This window comes from Lepisma saccharinum, chromosome 23 (genome assembly GCF_977018435.1).
Source record: "Lepisma saccharinum chromosome 23, izLepSacc3.1, whole genome shotgun sequence".
NCBI classification, from domain to species: domain Eukaryota; kingdom Metazoa; phylum Arthropoda; class Insecta; order Zygentoma; family Lepismatidae; genus Lepisma; species Lepisma saccharinum.
In genome coordinates, this window is record NC_139251.1 from 42,209,553 (window position 1) to 42,229,478 (window position 19,926).

At 36.5% G+C, this 19,926-nt stretch overlaps 1 protein-coding gene across 5 annotated transcripts in view; it reads right to left on the reverse strand.

Annotated features, from left to right (window-relative positions):
* The window catches only part of LOC146005211 (large proline-rich protein BAG6), a 78,484-nt gene that overhangs the window by 14,276 nt on the left and 44,282 nt on the right, over window positions 1-19,926 (reverse strand). For 4 of the 5 annotated variants that reach the window (XM_083144274.1, XM_083144277.1, XM_083144273.1 and 1 more), the window contains exons 16-19: window positions 9,714-9,860; window positions 6,649-6,840; window positions 2,697-2,796; window positions 450-580 (exon numbers count right to left, since the gene is read on the reverse strand). In XM_083144274.1, coding sequence (XP_083000400.1) covers window positions 450-580; window positions 2,697-2,796; window positions 6,649-6,840; window positions 9,714-9,860 — 570 coding nt within the window. The remainder of the gene's footprint in view (window positions 1-449; window positions 581-2,696; window positions 2,797-6,648; window positions 6,841-9,713; window positions 9,861-19,926) is intronic. The other variant, XM_083144276.1, reaches the window with a different exon arrangement.

Here is a 19,926-nt window from a genome sequence, read left to right on the forward strand (position 1 = left end):
TAAGAATCAACTATTATATTTATACTTATATTTCTTGCTTAATTCATAAATTTTAATGGAAGCCATCTATGAATTGGCATTTGAGAAGTAGAGAATGCACTTTGTATACTCCAATTTCTAAACTGACTGCAAGTTAAGGATCCACTCATTCTCTATTTTTCAGAGGAACAGTAGCAGTGTTGGTTATTAAACTTACTGACAACCAGTGCTTATTTTCTGGGAACTCTTCAATTTGGTTTGTTCTTGTTTTCAGCACAAGAACTACTCAAAGATTGTTGTATGTTCATAAATAAGCACCTATAAAAAGGTGCCGGTACGGCTTACGGTTGCGTACCGGCAGAAAAAAAAAGCAGTACAATATAAACATCATATGGAAAGAACTACAATTCTATATTGAATATAATGTAATATCTTACTTGAAATAGTTAAAAGTATTGGCTTTTACTTACTATGCAGCTTTGGAATATGGCTTCTACTCCTTGTACACGATCTAGACAGCAGTGAATAACAATGGCACTAAGCAGTTTAAAATATGAACGATACATTCTCATCAGGTCAGGACCAAAAGTATTATTGTTATCTGGAAACAGAGAATCCCTTATTAAGCATTACTGATAGATACATATTATCACAACAAAGCACCATGATCAAATCCACTAACAAGCAAATAAACTATAACTTACGGCCAATACAACTATATGCATAGATACAAACAGCATGGATGCAAAAGGGATATATGATAGATGTTAAGGGATTTCAACACATCCATTGATGACTTTGGGAACAACAATGTAGCAAAATAAACCTCTATTAACATTGTAAAAAGATTTCTCCTAACCTGCCCAATTTACATACATGCTATTGCAAGCACAGACTTTTCTATTACTTGCCTGAATGTTGGTGAAAATAGTTCTATGCTAGCATGTAATGTAAGTTGCAATATGTGAAACCCAGCCCAATATGTGTGCCAATTAGGGGCCTGCCAGAACAGCTGCAAATTCCAAAATTTCCAGAAAATTTGATATTTAAAAAAAAAAAATGATTTTTTCAGAATTTTCTCAAAATATTTGGATGAGTGCTATACTCTGTCCCAGGAGACTGTGTAGCAAGCAAAGGAAAACAAATCCTCTGCATAAGTAGAGACTCGAGAGGGGCTTGACAATGAACGTGTGAGAGTAAAAGGGATTATATGGAGGGGAAAATGCAACTGCATCCGCCAGATGTTTGCAGCAGTGCACACTGCTTTGCTGTGCCCATTCACTTTCTTTCCTTCTCTACCATTATGCATGTAATTCACCCACAGACTCGTGGGACAGACTGAACATGATGTCAAAGGTGGGTCTTTCGGTGTGATTCTCTGTAAATTTCATGCGATTAGTGTCTTCGTATTTCAAGCGATTAAAATCCATAGGACCGATGCAACAACTGATTTTCAGGAACAAAGTTACTCAGCCCATTTTATAAAACTGCCTACAGAATACTTTATATGTTTTTGATATTCAAGTATGTCATACCTTCGTATGTATACTAATAAAAAAACTGTATTATACAGCATATTATACAGCTCAATCACAATAAATGGAAAAATGATGGTTAGTTTTGGAGAAATAACGTATGTTAAATGATGTCACCTGTCACTGAGCAACTGCTATCCCAGCTGTCTTCAAGGAAATAGAGGCACTGGGATACCAGTTGCCCCAGCCAAACTCTACATATTAATAAAAATGCATTACAGTTTCCAAGTTGAAACCCTATTCCAATGAAGTTTCTGAAAATTGGATCGGAAAGTAAGTTTCTTCATGAATTTTGCGATTTCATTTACACATACAGGGAATGGTAAAAAATTTACAGAATCAAAAATATGACTTCCAAGGATTAGATAATGTATATAGTCAGTCAGTCGATCAACATCAAAGCATGTTGTCAGGGTACCAAATTTTATTCAACTGATAGTAAGTAGGGTACTGTATTGCAATAATGTAAAGCTTATTTCCAAAACGTTTATCTTGAAAGATAAAGCATGTTGGGGGGGGATCCATTCTCATTGAGGCCATCATCCCAGTGTACAGTTTTAATGGTACATTCTATGTAGCACATTAGTTTGGCATAAGTCAACTATTTTTTTTCGTCACGAGAATGCAGGACCAGAACGAAAATTAGAAATACAGAACTGGAAGGGGGCAATGTATGGTACTGTGAAATGTATGAACAATGCATACATGCGAAACAGGTGTAGAATAAATCAAGCAAACATCTTTAAAAGTATCATCGTACCACATGTGTTTACAAGTTAGAGAGCATACAAGCTTTAAAGGAAGAAAAGAGGCACATGCTGTACTATACAGTTCCCACCAGATCCCTGTGGCCTTTTGACATTTCTCCCCCAAAAGAATGGCTGCTTTGATACACAAACACTGTTCATGGCGTGCGACAGTGGTAGACTCAAAAATGAATTACCACTTCCCTCTGTACGATAACCGTTCATCATACTCCCATCTAGTGATGTGTTCTCATACTAGGTGGCATGTTCTCCGGGACGTACAATCATATTGCGGTACCACCATTTAACTTTAAGAGAAAATAATAGTTACCGTGACTTATGCCCCAGCCCTCCTATTTAAATATAAAAAGGTAATAATTTTAAGAAAAATGTAGTTATTAAAATATATAAATATGACAGTTATAGTAATATTCACCTTCCGACATTATAAGCTTGATCATCTCTGGCAACTGGGCTTGGTTGTACAGGATGACGGATGCCACAATGTCTATATCTTCTCGAAGTTGAGCTTCTTCCTGTAGAAAGAACTATTTATTAGTAGGGAATGATTTCCTTGCGGTTATAAAACTACCAAAATTGCTGCAAAACATAAATTTGCAGGTAGAGTGGGTTTACTATTGATACAGATTTATCAATATTGGCAAATATCTGTGGTATTGGTATCATAAAGTATCAATTTAAACTTAATTACTAATACCTAAGAGCCACATATTTATGGCGAATAAAATATCAAGATTTCGGTACAAAAACTGGCCATATTTTGGTATCAAAAGCAGTTATAACTCCATTAAGCCTTGTTTCCATGATTATGAAAAACTAAATATGCTGACCAAGGCAGTAATTTATTTTATTAAAAACATAAACTAACGTAACGTTTCAACCTTCTAGCAAGGTCTTCTTCAGACTCTGTATCAAGTACAAAAGTAACCAGATACAACAAAAAGGGTAATATATATACACAAACATTACTCCATCCAGACTATTTAGAAAGTTGTTTGGAACTTTCTAGCAGATGACTTTCACTTTCCAACTTTACTTTCACCTAAAAGGCTAAACACAATTACTTCCATATAGAATGTGGTTGGACTTTTTAATCTCACACTCTTTTCCCTTCATTTTTCTTCCTTCTCCTCTCCTCTTTTTCTCTTGTCCTTTCCACTCTTTCCAACATCTTCTTCCATTCTTTGTTTAACTTCAGTCCCCCATTCCAGTTCATTGTGTCTTCTTCGCCTTTCTTCTCTATTTCCTTGGCTTCCTTCCATTTTCTCACTAGCATTCTCTTCTCCCTTCCTATCTGCTTAGCCTCATCCCACTCTATGTCATGTCCTGTTTCTCTCGTGTGTTTAAATATTGCATTTCTCTCTCTTTTAAGTCGTACATCATCCCTATGTTGTTTCAATCTGTCTTTCAGCCTTTTTTTCGTTTCTCCTATGTACACACTCTGACATTCTTTACATTTTACTTCGTAGATAATCCCTTCTTCTTCCTCTTCTCTGTTTTCCTTTTTCTTGTTAGCATTCCTCGCTATTCCTAAGATGCTTCTCCCTCCCTTCCTGTAAGTTTTAATTCCTGCTTTCCTAAGCACAGAAAAGATATGCAAAGTGCTTAGGAAAGCAGGAATTAAAACTTACAGGAAGGGAGGGAGAAGCATCTTAGGAATAGCGAGGAATGCTAACAAGAAAAAGGAAAACAGAGAAGAGGAAGAAGAAGGGATTATCTACGAAGTAAAATGTAAAGAATGTCAGAGTGTGTACATAGGAGAAACGAAAAAAAGGCTGAAAGACAGATTGAAACAACATAGGGATGATGTACGACTTAAAAGAGAGAGAAATGCAATATTTAAACACACGAGAGAAACAGGACATGACATAGAGTGGGATGAGGCTAAGCAGATAGGAAGGGAGAAGAGAATGCTAGTGAGAAAATGGAAGGAAGCCAAGGAAATAGAGAAGAAAGGCGAAGAAGACACAATGAACTGGAATGGGGGACTGAAGTTAAACAAAGAATGGAAGAAGATGTTGGAAAGAGTGGAAAGGACAAGAGAAAAAGAGGAGAGGAGAAGGAAGAAAAATGAAGGGAAAAGAGTGTGAGATTAAAAAGTCCAACCACATTCTATATGGAAGTAATTGTGTTTAGCCTTTTAGGTGAAAGTAAAGTTGGAAAGTGAAAGTCATCTGCTAGAAAGTTCCAAACAACTTTCTAAATAGTCTGGATGGAGTAATGTTTGTGTATATATATTACCCTTTTTGTTGTATCTGGTTACTTTTGTACTTGATACAGAGTCTGAAGAAGACCTTGCTAGAAGGTTGAAACGTTACGTTAGTTTATGTTTTTAATAAAATAAATTACTGCCTTGGTCAGCATATTTAGTTTTTCAAAAGCAGTATATAAAATGGCATAATAAAAATCTAAATTTGATGTAAAAATTATAGTTATTACACAAAATTAATATTTCACTTCTAATAGCACAATTATATAATTATCAGAGTATTAAGTTCATTCCTGTGCAAAGGAGTCCATTTTTGCTTCTCAATTTTTTGTAGCAGAATTAATCAATTTTCCATGATTTGCATAACTCACGGATAATCCACACCTCAGAAGGTGTCGTGTAGATAAATAAATGCTAAATTTCGTGTTTAAGAGTTTATTTCACATTTTGCAATTCATTTTGCATTATTTTGTTACAAAACATGGTAGCGAAATGGACCTCACGACTCTCAAAAACATGAAAAATTTTACATTACAATGTGTTTAGTCAAAAACAAAATATACATGCTGTCAATACTTTTCTGGTGTTCAATTATTTTCAGAATTATTATTTAATTCTACACCAATTACCTGTGCTAATGGTAAATTTTGTGATTAAAAACTATTTTAATATCATTATTTCAAATGTGTACATACTTTGAAGCCCCTCAAAAAAAGAGGAAATTGATATGTAGCGGGATCATCTTTTATTTATTAATTTATTTTTTAACCATCCTGCCGTTTGTAATTGGAGGTTTATCTCTGTTGAGGGCAGTAAATAAATACATAAATAAATAAAAAATAAAAAAAAATTAACACATGATAATACACCAAATAAAAAATTATAACGAAGATAAGTTGTCTCAGCCAATTGTATCACTATTTTGCAATAACAGACAATAACACAACATATATAGTATTTAACGTCCAAATGGAAATAGCACTTGATACAGAATAAACCTCTCTCTTATGCCAGCCACCTGGATACGATCCACATCATTTTAGTGTCATCTTGTAGTGTACATTTTAATCACTTAACTCACGGCTATATGTGCAGTGAATACAAGTAATAGCATTACGACACTTGTGTTTAAATGCAAGAATTTCTTGTAAAAAGGTTGAATTTTTCAGCAAATTCAATAGCCATGGGAAAACAGAACAACTTAGTTGTAGTCAAAGTATTTTACAGAGATCATAAGTAATGTATCACTTTGCTTTTACACAGTAGGAAATCTAAGCACAATTTATATTCTTCAAAATAAATTGTATGTCTAATTCCTAGGGGCATGCATATTTCGTTTTTCGCGAAAACGCAAAATGTGAAGTAACAAATTGTAATGTTAATTTTTAATGTTTCTGAAAGGTGTGAGGTGCATTTTCCCACACTGTTTTGTCACGAAATAATGTGAAATGAGCTGCAAAATGCAAAATAGACTCTCAAACATGAAATTTAGAGTTTTATTTACCAACGCGACACTTTCTGAAGTGTGAATTATCCTGAGTGTTATACAATTCACGGAAAAATGATTAATTCTGCTGTAAATATTTTGAGAAGCAAGAAAGGACCCCTTTATACAAGAATAAACTTAATATTGTCAACTACATAAATGTGTTATTAGAAGGGTTTTGTTTATTTTGTAATAAGTGCAGTTTTTAAATAAAATTTTAGATTATGTTCACAATTTCTAAAACAAAATATTATTTTATATACTGCTTTTGATCCATTTTTCCACCGCTATAACACCAAAATTTTATTTCATTTACAGCTTTTGAACCCGAAATTGAATGTTTTTGTACCGAAATTTTGCTTTTTTATTTACCAAAAAATATGTGCCTATACTAATTTCAAGTTTCAGATTTAATGTATATTTGAATGTTGTTTGTGAGGCAGAAGGAATTTTCAGAAATTATGGGAGCTGTAAGCAAGCAATGACAGAGGCAACTTTTCAATGCTATTGCTTTTAAAATTTTCCATTTTTTCCACTACACCCTTATGTAGTCTTAAACTAAAGTGGGCAGAGTAAAAAAAAAAAAAAAAAAAAAAAAAAAAATGGTACTACTGTACTAGAACATACTTGGCTGACTAAACTACTGAACTAAAACAAATTACAAATACTTACCAATATTGAAACATAGGAATGAACTTCTTCCAGAATTCTGTCTACTGCCTGAGACATATTCTCTTCTGTGGGAGGATCACCTTTCAATACTTTTTGGGCAACAAATTCTCTCAGTTGTGGATGGACACGGTTTAGTGGACTTGGCTGCCCAATACTCAAGTCAAGCATATCCCTGAATGTAAAATTTCTCACCTGAAATAAATATGTATTGTATGCCTTAGTTTTCAGTAATACACTCTTTACACTGCAAAAAATCTATATAAGAGTTTTTAAATATCTTAATTTAACACACACAAAGCCTTACATAACTGATGTCAACTGAAACAGTCTCTTGAAGAATATTACACGATTGATTGAGTTTGTGTTTTCAGTCCACTTTATGCACAGTAAGGCTAATCGGGACTGGACCTACAGTTTAAAGTATGATCCGAACCACTAGGTGCCTCCACCGGGTAACCTGGGACCTTTTGATTACAAGGTGACGGCGCTACCGCTGTGCCATCAGGGAGGCCTGAAGAGTATTACATGCTGGCAAAATTATACTTTTCTTTGGCGTGCCCTCTTCAGTAGATAAAATACATGAAAATACAATAGAGAATGGAAAGCATGCCACACCTCACGTTGGTCAATGCTGTAGATGCTTTAACATTAGAATGTTATTTGCAGGGTATCCACATTGGAACTCCATAATTTCAATGTGCTACTGCTACGTAACTGGACCATGGAGTCAAAATTGTGCAAATGAAAAAGTTTATTTTAGAAGAATCAGTAGACTTTTACGTGTGCTGCTTTAAGTGCATGCACAATATCAAACTGATAGTCTCTCTGGTCAGGATTTCACCAGAGGTGACGGAGGACACGGCAACAGGAATGCAATCTCTTTGTTGTGTAAAATTTTCCAGTTTTTACAGGGAAGCTACATTCAACCGGTAAGTAAGTTTCGGAGTTTATGTCCACTCATGAACCACACGGAAGCTGGTGTTTAAAATAGTCCAGGGTGTACACAAATGAATATCAAAGTTTTAAGCATGTGTATTTTCTCTACAATAATGAATCATAGATGAGATTGAAGAGTAAATTTGAGTTTACGTAATCCATTAATATCTCATGACTAAAAAAGTAATCATCTTCCTGATCGAGCATTTGTTCGCAAAAGTTGGTATGGGCCACATGATCTGCAGGTTTAGGGCCTGTAACAGCTGCAGGTGGTAAGGTGTCAGCCAGAGTCATTTTGTTAACACTTTCCACACTATCATGGTCGGCACTCAACTCCCTTGCAGTGCAGATTTCCTAGGACTCTCATAAAAGCTGCTCTGAGCGGTCCACGTTCTCATCTGACCCACATGCTTGCCTGGTGCTCTTCCCCTTACACAGGCATTGTGTGGAATTGGTTATAACACCTATGAATGTTGTTGTCAGATGGGGTGTCACATCCAAATCTTCACCCATAGGCCCGTTGGACTGTAATTACTGGAAACACCTTGCGAATTCAAAGTCACAAAAAGGCTTACGTTTTGGAATCACTGTCATCTTTACAACTGGCGCTCTCATGTGGCAGAGTTAGGAAACAATTTGGGCATGTACCTACTTGTGCCATAAGTTTTGATACAAAGTGATCGCCTGCCTGCTGGCACTGCAAACCCAGCACGATCTTGTGGCAAGATGGTAAAACACATGTGGAAACATAGGTGTTGCCTATTCAATCTTGGTGTAGTCAGTAAGAGCTACAAAAGTGTGTAAAATGTACATCAAACAGAAGCGTCCAGCAATGGTTGCCTTAAGGCAAAGAAGATGCCCGCTGAGATTTTCAAGGACCTAAAATATCTGGGCATTAACAGATTATTTGTTTATCGCATGATCAAAAGGTTTGCTGAGACCAATGGAATTGCTGGCCATGTTAGAAGTGGTCGTCCACGGTCAGTTCGAACACCAGCTCTCCGCAAAATGGTCAGGGAGCGAATTCGATGGAATCCCTGTCCCAAGAAGTCTCTCCTTGCAAAGCAGATGAATGTGTCGACAAGAACAATGTGCCGCATGAAGAACATTGTACCGCATCATTAACGAAGACCTTAGACTCAAAGGTTAACGACGAACAACTGGGTATTTCCTCACAGCAGACCTAAAGCTTAAGCGACAGCTGAAAGCAAAGGCACTCTTGCCACAGAAGAATTATTTTTCCGGACGAGAAAATTTTTGACGTAGAGGAATCCTATAACTGCTAGAATGATCATGTGTATGCTCGGAGTGCTCAAAAAGCTAAGCAGAAGAAGAAATGTGTGCAGCGTTCCAATTATCCTGTATCCATCATTGTGTGGTGACGCGTTAGCTTTGAAGGCGTCACACAGCTGCACTTTCGTGAGAAAGGGGTTAAAACCACTGCAGAAGTGTATCAAGATACCATCTTAGAGCCTGTGGTGAAGCCCCTCAACGAAACCTTGTTCCATGGAGAGGATTGGACGTTTCAACAAGACTCGGCCCCGGCACACAAAACGAAGACCACTTGGCGGAGGCTCAGGAACAATGTGCCCACTTCATAGCAGCTGACGGTTGGCCCTCAAGCAGTCCTGATTTGAACCCACTGGACTACAAACTCTGGTCTGTGTTGGAAGGCAAGGTCTGTCAAAGTGTCACCCTAATTTGGAAAGTCTGAAACGGACCTTGACGAAAGCAGCCGCTGAAATTCCGATGGAGGTGATCCGTGCCGCAATAGATGCATGGCCAGACCGACTTCGGGCTTGCATGCAGGCAAAATGTGGCCATTTCAAGTGAATGGTGTATCTGAGAGGCACAATAAAGGTCCTTGACCTTTCAGTTGTCAACCTACGTGTACTGTGTTTTATTTCTACTCCCTGGCATGTGTATCACAACTTATGGCACAACTAGGTAGAATCGAAACATTCACAGTTGCTCATTCATCACATGTAGGAGACAACCGGCTGGGGTTACTTACATAACCATACAAAACACTTACAACTCCAGTATTCATTTGTGTACACCCTGTATATATTGGACAAGACGTCAAGGTGGTTCTCACAATACAAATTTTAAAATTATTAAACACTTACCAACACCATGAAAAGATCAGAAAAGAAAGATTCCCCTTCCACATATGAGTAATCTGGAAGCGACTGCAGGAAATCAGCCACTGTTGAAGGTGGTGTTTGCTGTCCAACTACTGCTGCTGTAACAGGTCCTCTGGCACCCTGCAAAAGCTTAAAGCGGTGAAAACTGCACATTACAAACTAATAGATAATGACATGGTTCATTCCTCTAGTCTATTTTTTTGCAAGCATCTCATATTACTTCTATTCTGACAGATCATCATAAGTTGAGTTGTAGTAAAATGTTGTATAAAAAATTAATTTTGCAAGAACTCAATCATGATTATATCTTTTTGGCCATGTTTAGAAAAAGCTAAATTGACAATTACATTGTACAAAAGAGAGAGAAAAGGTAGCTGGGAGTATTCTGTGTGGACTTTAGGAAGGCATTTTTTTTTTTAAATTGTTTGATGCATGTCGAACTAATAAAAGCATGAAATCATTAACACTAGACTTTCTTTTACAAACTTTGTTGAATTGCATAGTACGATAAAAGCCTGAAAGATAAAAATCCAAATCAGAAAGTTGATCCCGACTTTTCTCCATCTGCAAGCAGTACAGTGAGATTAGAAAGCGGTCATCAGCAGATCACTACAGGCAAAAAAAGAGGACATTTGTCTCCAAATGTAATAAATATAAAATGTGAGGCAACAGCCCTTTACGGCCAGTGCCTACCTACCAACTGCCAGCCTCACTCCCAATGCCTCAGCAGAGGTGGAAGATCATCCAACCAGTTTCGGGGTGACACGTGGTCAGCGCAAGTATAGCTCTTTCCAGTATTACAGCGGCCGATCCTCATGCTGGCAAGGGAAGTGGGGAGCGGGGAAGCAACCAATCCAAAGTGATAAGAAACAGCAGCCTGTGGGCAGAACTCCCTGAACTCGACGATGTAACTCTCGGCGCCACCGCTGTTGTCTGGTTGGTCTGCTGCGTATTCCCCAAAGTAGTTGTATTGATGATATAACCAGCACAACAAATGATGAGGCCCCTCAGATTGATTTGCACACACTTAAAACAAAGGCAAATCGGGCATATGCCCCAATCGGCCAAGTGTGGAACCCTGTCTAATCCAAGATTTTTTGTAAAAATGCCCTGACACTATAGTGTACAAATGATGAGCTTCTCAGATTGATGTGCCCATACTTACAAAAGTTGCATCAGCCAGATTTTTGTCCATAAACTTGTCAAAAAATTGTTAATTTTTTGGCCACACCTGAAATTATGCTAAACCCATACCTACCCATACATATTTACTTCAGGTTTAAGTTCAATTGGATACCAGGTTCAAATTGTTTATCTAATATTAAAACAATGCAATTCTTCTAGAATTGCTCCGTGACTCTCTTATTTTTTATATTATATGTTTGCATGTTTCTCCTCTGTGTCAGTGTGTACAATTCCCGAGATGGTAGTATTGATTTTTGCCTTGCATGTTTCTCCTCAGCGCCAGTACTTACAGAAATTCCCGAGTATTGCATCATCCAGTATTGTGAGAGTGGCAGAGGAGAACAGATGTGTTTTTACAGTGCTTCTCATACTTACAGGCCTGTTTGGTTTAAATATATATAATTATTCATATTGAACAATATAAAATCTGATATTTGTTGTAATCCACTCTTATTTAGAGTCAGGATTATATTTGTCCCAGCTTGTTATACAAAAATCAATACATAATACTCAGTGCTGGGTCATTGCCATTCAAGATATGCATGTTCGTGCAGGTATTTGCGGAAGGTCAGTGTGAATGAATATTTATTCCTTTTTCCACTTGTGGGCTATTGGCCTTACAACCTGTCATAAGATAAGCATAGAGATTAGATTTAAAACCCAGGAAATTTTATATAAATACCAAAGCCAAAAATATTAACACACACACACACATACACACATACACACACACACAAAGCACAGTGCTGAACCCAACTGATATTTTTATCCAGCATAGAGTTTTGAATTGAAGCCCAGGAAATTGTATATAATAAACAACAACAAAAATGCCGAATCAAAAATATTGTAATCAATGCAATAAGAATATATCCAGCCCCAATTGGGCCAGACACCAAAGGAATTGTAACCCAGACAAATGCAGAACTCCCATTAAAATATGCCCCAAATGCAATAAAATATTTAGCAAGGCATATTTCAATAGACATGTGGGCACTTGTTCTGCACAGTCATCAATATTGCCCCCACAAGCATCTACATCTGGTCTGAAAAGGAAGCATGAAGCACCTGTTAATGCTGGACCGGCAAAGCAGCTATGTTTTGCACCTATCCATAGCAGTTTTAATGCCCAACTTAGGGATTATCGGTTTGTATCAGAGCCAAGATGTGGTATTGAGAATTTTTTGAGCAGTATAAATTCTGATCTGCAGGCAATTCTAAATGCACAAAATGGCTCTTATAAGCTGTCCCTCAAATTGTATACTCAATATAAGAAACCAAATGGCACAAAATTTACACAGCCCCACAAAACAGAAACTGTACCGGTATATTCAAATGCAAATTCAGACACAATAATAAGCAGTTTGATGGATCAATTGAATATTAAACACTCTGAATTTGCAGCAAAAGAGTCTGGATGGAGCCTATGCGGATCTCCACACAAGTTATATGTTAATATTTCTGAATTCAGCCCATTACAAGGATCTACATATCTGCCATTACCTGCCAATATTAAAAACAAAACAGCCGTGGTTAATATTGAAAATACCGACCAGAAATGCTTTTTGTGGTGTATATTAGCTGCTTTGTTTCCAGTTTCAAGGAATCCTCAGAGAATAAGTTATTACAAACAACATGAACATTTTTTATATCATTTGGAATATCCAATGTCTGTTCAGAATATTGATAAATTTGAGAAAAGAGCCAGGCATATCAATGGCAAACAATTATCTATTAATGTATTTATTTGTTCCACTGGCAATTGCTCGATAGAACCTCTCAGAATCAGTACAATTGATGATGAATCTGCTATTCCGATTGATTTGCTCTTAATTGAAGGGGATGGCAAATATCATTATACTCTGATACATAATCTTGAAGCTTTAGTGAGAACACAACTAGACAAATCTAATAGAATATTTAAGTTGTGCAGAAGATGTTTATGTGTATTTGATGGTCAAAAAATGGTAAATAGGGTTCGGGAAGAAAATGCAGAAATTGCCAAAAACAAGTTAATTGAGCATCTGAAATACTGTGGCAACTATAAACCTGTTCATATGGTGATGCCCAATCCAAGTGAAAATTGCAAATTCAAAAAGTTTGAAGCCTTGTTGGAACACCCAGTATATATTGTCTGTGATTTTGAATCAATTCTCAAATCTCTTGCATCCTGCAATCCAGATCCTGAAGAATCTTCAATTACACCATACCAGCTACATGAACCTTCCAGCTTTTGTTATGTGGTTGTACAGGATGGTGTTGTTAGTAAAGAATATTCATACATGGGACCAGATGCCATCAAAATATTTGCACATAGAATAGAAAATGAGTGCCGTGACATAGCATCTAACATTTTATTAAAATCAAAACCCATGTTGCCTTTAACAGAGAAACAGATTGAAGATTTCAACAATGCAGAAAAATGCCCGGTATGTGATTGTGAATTTTCAGATACAAATATCAAGGTGAAACACCATTCCCATACAGATGGTAAATTCTTAATGACCCTGTGTAATAGCTGTAATATTAAGATCAAGAGACCAAGATTTGTCCCCATATTTTGCCATGGAGCATCCAATTATGATTTCCATCATTTGATCAGATATGAGGGGTTTGACAAGCAGAATTTAAATATTTTAGCTGAAAATGATGAGAAATATATATCTATTAGCAAAATAATTAAAGTTAATGGTGTTCCTATTCACATAAGATTTCTTGATTCTTACAGAATTTTATCTGCTAGCCTGGCTACACTGGCCACTCAATTATCTGATGATCAATTCAAAATTACATGTGCATTGTTTCCAAATCAGGACCTGAAATTAATTAGGCGGAAGGGTGTATATCCATATGATTATGTTACAGATTTTTCTAAATTTGATGAATGTTCTTTGCCACCACAAGAAGAGTTTTACAGCAAAATCAGAGGATCTGGAATCACTGATGAAGATTATCACCATGCCCAATTGATGTGGAACAATTTAAAATGCCAGACATTTGGTGATTATCACATGGCATATTTGAAACTTGATGTGACCCTCTTAGCTGATATATTGCAGGCATTCAGAAACCACACCACTACCCCACCTTATCAATAACAAATGCTGATAACAAAGTGAAAATCACCAGTGTGGAATTGGAGGATTTTACAGATCCCAATACATTAGAAACAGCCTATACTGAAGATGATGGCTCTCTGGAATTTAAAATACAAATTGGAGACAAATTATATTTAGAAAATCCTGCAGTCTCAGCTGCTGAACACCCCATAGTTGCAATATTCTTGTTTACATATTATGTCTAGACAAATTATTGTTGATGAATTACACAGACAAGCCCGACATAATTTTAAGAGACTCCCAGTAGTCACAAAAAGCATAGATGATTTATGGCAGAGCGACTTGATTGAAATGGCAAGTGGACAGTTGAAAAACTTAGACAAAATCAACAAGGGCTACAAGTATCTACTCACTGTAATAGACACATTTTCAAAATTTGCCTGGGCTGTGCCACTCAAATCCAAGACTGGAACATGTGTTACAGAAGCCATCAGGACAATCATCAATCAGAGTGGAAGATCCCCACAATATTTGCAAACAGATAATGGCAAGGAATTTTATAATTCAGTGTTTCAACAATTTATTAAAAGCCAGGCAATACAACATTATTCGAGTTACAGTGACCTCAAGGCCTCAATTGTAGAGAGATTCAACAGAACTTTAAAAAATCTTATGTATAAACAATTTACACTTCAAGGTAATTATAAATGGATTAATATTCTTCCAGAACTTCTACAAAAATATAACAACTCGGTCCATTCCACAATCAACATGAAACCCTCTGAAGTAACTTCATCTGATGAGCAAAAATTAATCAGTACTGTTTATTATCCTAGATACCAGCCAACAAAAAGAAGGGCCAAATACAAGGTGGGGGATCAAGTAAGAATCAGTAAATATAAGCACTTATTCAAGAGAGGCTTTACAAGAAACTGGAGCACAGAATTATTTACAGTGGTTCAGGTTAAACCTGGGACCCTTAACACATATATAATAAAGGATCACCGAGGAGAAATTCTCAAAGGCAGGTTCTATGAACAAGAGCTCAGCAAAACTAAACAGCCTGACACATATCTCATAGAAAAAATTATCCGCAGAAAAGGCAACAAGTTACTTGTCAAATGGCTAGGACTCCCAGAACACAGCTGGATCGATGCAAACAAAATAATAATATGAGCACCTGGGATGTTATAAAAAGGCTGCCAGAACCTGAACAACAAAATAAGAGAAATGGCAAATTGCTGCCTGAAAATATTAGGTGTCTTATTGTTGGGCCATCTGCTTGTGGTAAAACTACACTAATGGTTGATAATTTTTTATTGGCACCCAACTGGTTAGACTGGAAAAACAGGCACTTGTATATCTTCTCTAAGAGCTTGGAACAATTAAAATATCAGCAGCTGATGAAGCTATATGATGGATTGGATATTGCCACTTTTGAACCAGATGTTAAGCCACTTCATGAATGTCTCGATAATTCTGTTGTTGTGTTTGATGACATTATATTGGATAATCAAAACAAGGTTAGAAATTTCTTTACACAGGGCCGGCACAAAAACATTGATTGCTTCTACCTGGCACAGACTTTTTCAAAAATACCCAAGCAACTGATCCGGGACAACAGCAATTTTATATGTGTGTTTCATCAAGACCATACCAACCTCAAACACATACATGATGAATATGTAGGTGGGGACCTGAGCTACAATAATTTTTCCAAGATTTGCAGCAAGTGCTGGAACCAGGACAGTTATGGGTTTGTCACAATTGATATGACAAGAACACCCAATAGTGGCAAATACAGAAATAAAATCAACAATTTTTTAGACATTGAAACATATATAAATAAACATGAAAAGGCCAATTATTGATGATCTTAAGTTAAGAGATTATCTTGTAAAAAGATTTAAGGGATGGAAATCAGAGAACCGTGGAATTTATGAAAAACACAAACAAACAGAACAGCCTGTAATTGATGCTATTAATAATTTAGGTAAAAATATCAAAACTGTTACAGAGCAAAATCAAAATTTGCTCACAGAGCTTGTACCTGTAGCTGCAAGGAACATATTAGATTATCCATTCACCCCACTTTCCAGTATTCATACACCTAGTCCTATTGCTCCTAGAAGAATTGAGGCTAGTCAGGATCCTATTGAATTGGGTCTTCTTGCTCAAAAATATTTAACCACACCTAAAGACAATAAAGATGAGGTTTTTGGCTTATATGCTGACACAGAGCTTGATGGCAGCATCATTCATAGAATTGGCAATTTCAGAGTAACATTTATGGGAGATGATATAATTGTATATTCAGAATCTCGACTTGGAGAAAAAGGTGCTTTTGTTAAATATGCCGGAACACCTGGATTATGGGAACTGATGACTAGGAAAAGGCCTGGCAGCTATACAGATCAAGATTATGAGGATTACAAAGAAATATTAATAAAATCAGATGCTCTATACCAGAACAATGATCCCACACAAAAAAGAGTCAAGTCGAGCAGTGGGGCAAAATACAATAATTTAATCAAGCCCATATGGTCACAAATCAAGACTGGCAGTGGAATAAAACAATACAACACCCTGCCTAAAGAATTTGTGTGGGTTGATGATGTCAGGAAACTTGTAGATAGGTTATTGGTGATAGCTGGGGAGGAAAATGCTGGGAACCACAATTTTTACAATGAAAAGGTTGGAATTATGGACATGATAAGCACCAAATTGTCTAATTTTATAGTGAATGACACTAAGGGGATTGGATATCTCATAAAAATTATTAATACTTTACCCCCCAAATTTTGGAATATTTCTGAGGGTCGGGGCCTTGTTAATGACATTATAAACAAGCTGCCATTTGAATTACATATTCCAGTTTATCAGTATTGTGGTCCCGGTACAAAATTGGATCATAGATTAAACAGAGGGGATCCTGGTGTTAATCCTTTAGATGCTGCTTGTAGAGACCATGATATTGCATACAACACACATTCTGATCTTGATAAGAGACATGTTGCAGACAAGAAATTAGAAGAGGCTGCATTTGGTAGATTTGTAAGCAAAGATGCTTCTTTGAGTGAAAAAATTGCAGCATTGGGAACCACCATAGCTATGAATACCAAACAAAAATTGGGGTGGGGGTTGTGAATATGTATATAATAAACCTACAATGAAGGCCAAGGGTGTTATGTATCAAATACCTTATGCAGGTCTCAAATCTCTTAAAACTATTGACAGTCTTTTGACCAAAAAGCAGCGCAAGAAAAAAAATTCTTGTATTGCAAAGGGCCATGGTATGAAATTGTTGCTTAGTACCCCCCAATTAAAAAAATTACAGCAATCAAGAAAAAAATCACATGTAGGGGGATTCATATTTACCATCCCTGCCATCTTAGCTGCTCTCGGGGCTGTGGGGAGCTTGGCTGGGGGTTCAGCTGCAATAGCAAAAACAGTAATAGATGCCAAGAAAAATAGGGCAGAATTAGATGAGCAGAAGCGCCATAACCTGGCCATTGAGAAACAGGGCAAAGGTGTTAAGAGAGCCATGAATAAGTTTAAAAAAAACAAGAGCCGCTTACAAACCAAGATATTGAAGCTTTAATCAAGCCACTGGGCATCAAACATTTTAGAGGTGTGTACATGTCTGATTCTTTACCGGAACAACCACTCAACAAAGAGTGTGGCATTGTTAATTTGGATAAGTACAAAAATCAGGGCACTCACTGGATCTGTTATCTTAAATATTTAAAAGATGAGGCATTTGTGTTTGATTCATTTGGGGGTGTTCCACCTGAAAATTTAATAAAATATCTAAATTCATCTAATCTTTATTATAATAATGCCCGTGTTCAAAATTTCAAAGATGTTAATTGCGGACATTTGTGTTTATCTGTTCTTAGATATATGTCTCAAATAAATAAACCATCAATTGAAGATTTTCAAAAAGCCTTGTGGTATCTGAAACATCATGGGGGTATTTCATCTCACCAGCCAAAATTCAATATTGAAACTCAAATTGCATGATGACATAGTGTATCCCAAAACAATAGCTCTCAGAGCATTTTACGGCATGTACCTGATCCCTAATATTACACACCACAACAACACAATTGCAGTAGGGGATCAAAAAATTGTCATCACTCCAGGGCAATATAATCTGTCCACTCTAAATGCTCAATTACCCAGAGGTGTAGTGTTAAGTCAAAATTCTGTCACTCACAGAGTAGAGATTGTATCTGCTACAGAAACAGTGGATCTGGGTACTATAGGAGAGCTGTTAGGATTTGAGAACAACACAAAACTTGAACCAGGCATCAAACACACTGCTATGAATATACCTAAATTCTTGGCCATAGAGACTCTGAATATTCACTGTAATGTGGCTGAGGGTATGATCACCAAATCAAATGGCATAGGCACTCACAAACAGGCATCATTGCAACATTCAAGCCTAATTCTGAATTTATGGAGCCAATCATCTACAATCCATCCCCAACATTATATTTTCCTGTGTGTCATAATAGAATAGATTATATTGAATTGATGGTCACTAATGAAAAAGAAGAATTAGTTGATTTTGCTGGAGCCACAACAACTGCAATCATAGAGATTAATATTTAAATAAAAATACATACAAGAAAAAAATGGAAAATATTGAGAGTTATGAGCTACAATCATTCCCCCCAAACAGGAGGACATTTGCAAATTTAAATCAACCCAACACAGAGATTGAGGTTGATCTTGATGTAGGGGATGGCTTTATGCACCCCCACAGAGCAGATCTATACATCAAATTTGATGTTGTAAAGCTCGATGGTACAGATTATCCGGCAAATTCAAATATAAGATTGGTAGATAATTTTGTGCCGCATCTATTCTCTGAAATTGAGATCAGAAAGCATGGCGTTGTTATAAACAGAGTGGATTATCCCGGCATTACCTCCACAGCTTTGGCCACATTAAAATTATCCAAAACCGAGGCTTCATACTACAAAATAGGTGGATTTGAGGCTGGTGATAAGATATTATCTAAGAACCACACTGTACTGTTCCCCATGCGCCTATTGCCAGGATTCTTCTCAGATTACAAAGATATTATGTGGAAGGGTGGTTTAAGAATCACATTTAGAAGAGCTGCAAATGATAATAATGCTTTGATGAGGTACAGTGCAATAAACTCTACAGGGGAAGCTCTGCCTAATACCCTACCAGATGCAGGCAAATGCATTATTCAGACTATGGAGTTAAGAATCCCTGTTGTTGAGTATGAGGCCAGTTATGCTCTTAAATACAAAGCTGATATAATAAAAAATCCACAGATTCCTCTGCAATTTTATACATATCAATGTGTACAGAAGCCCGCAACTGGTTCTTATTATGAGTTTGATGCTACAAATTCATTCTCCAGTATTCAATATGACATGCCTGATTTTGTAGTGGTACTGTTTCAGACTGGAAGAAACAATAATCAGGAAAAAAATTCAAGTAAATTTGATAACTGCAACATCAAAAACATTTATCTTAAAAATGGCAGAAATGAGGTCTTTCCTAGAGAAAATTACAATTTAGACATGTCCAAGAATGATTTCCTCAAATTATATGAGGCCTTTTCGGCTTTCAAGAGGGTCACTACTGGCAATACTGACATGTATTACACACCAGATGAATTCAAAGCACAGAGACCCATGTTTGTAATCAACACTTCAAAAAGGAAACAAGTTGTGGTGAATGACAGAACAAATATTAAAATTATCTGTGAATTCCATGAGGCTTTACCTGATGACACCATATGTAGTGTTATTCTCATAGGAGAAAAATCATATGTTTATGATGTAAGAAATGAGAGAGTCACGGAGCAATTCTAGAGGGTCTCTGCATATTGCATTGTTTTAATATTAGATAAACAATTGAACCTGGTTTCCAATTAAACTTAAACTGGAAGTAAATATGTGTGT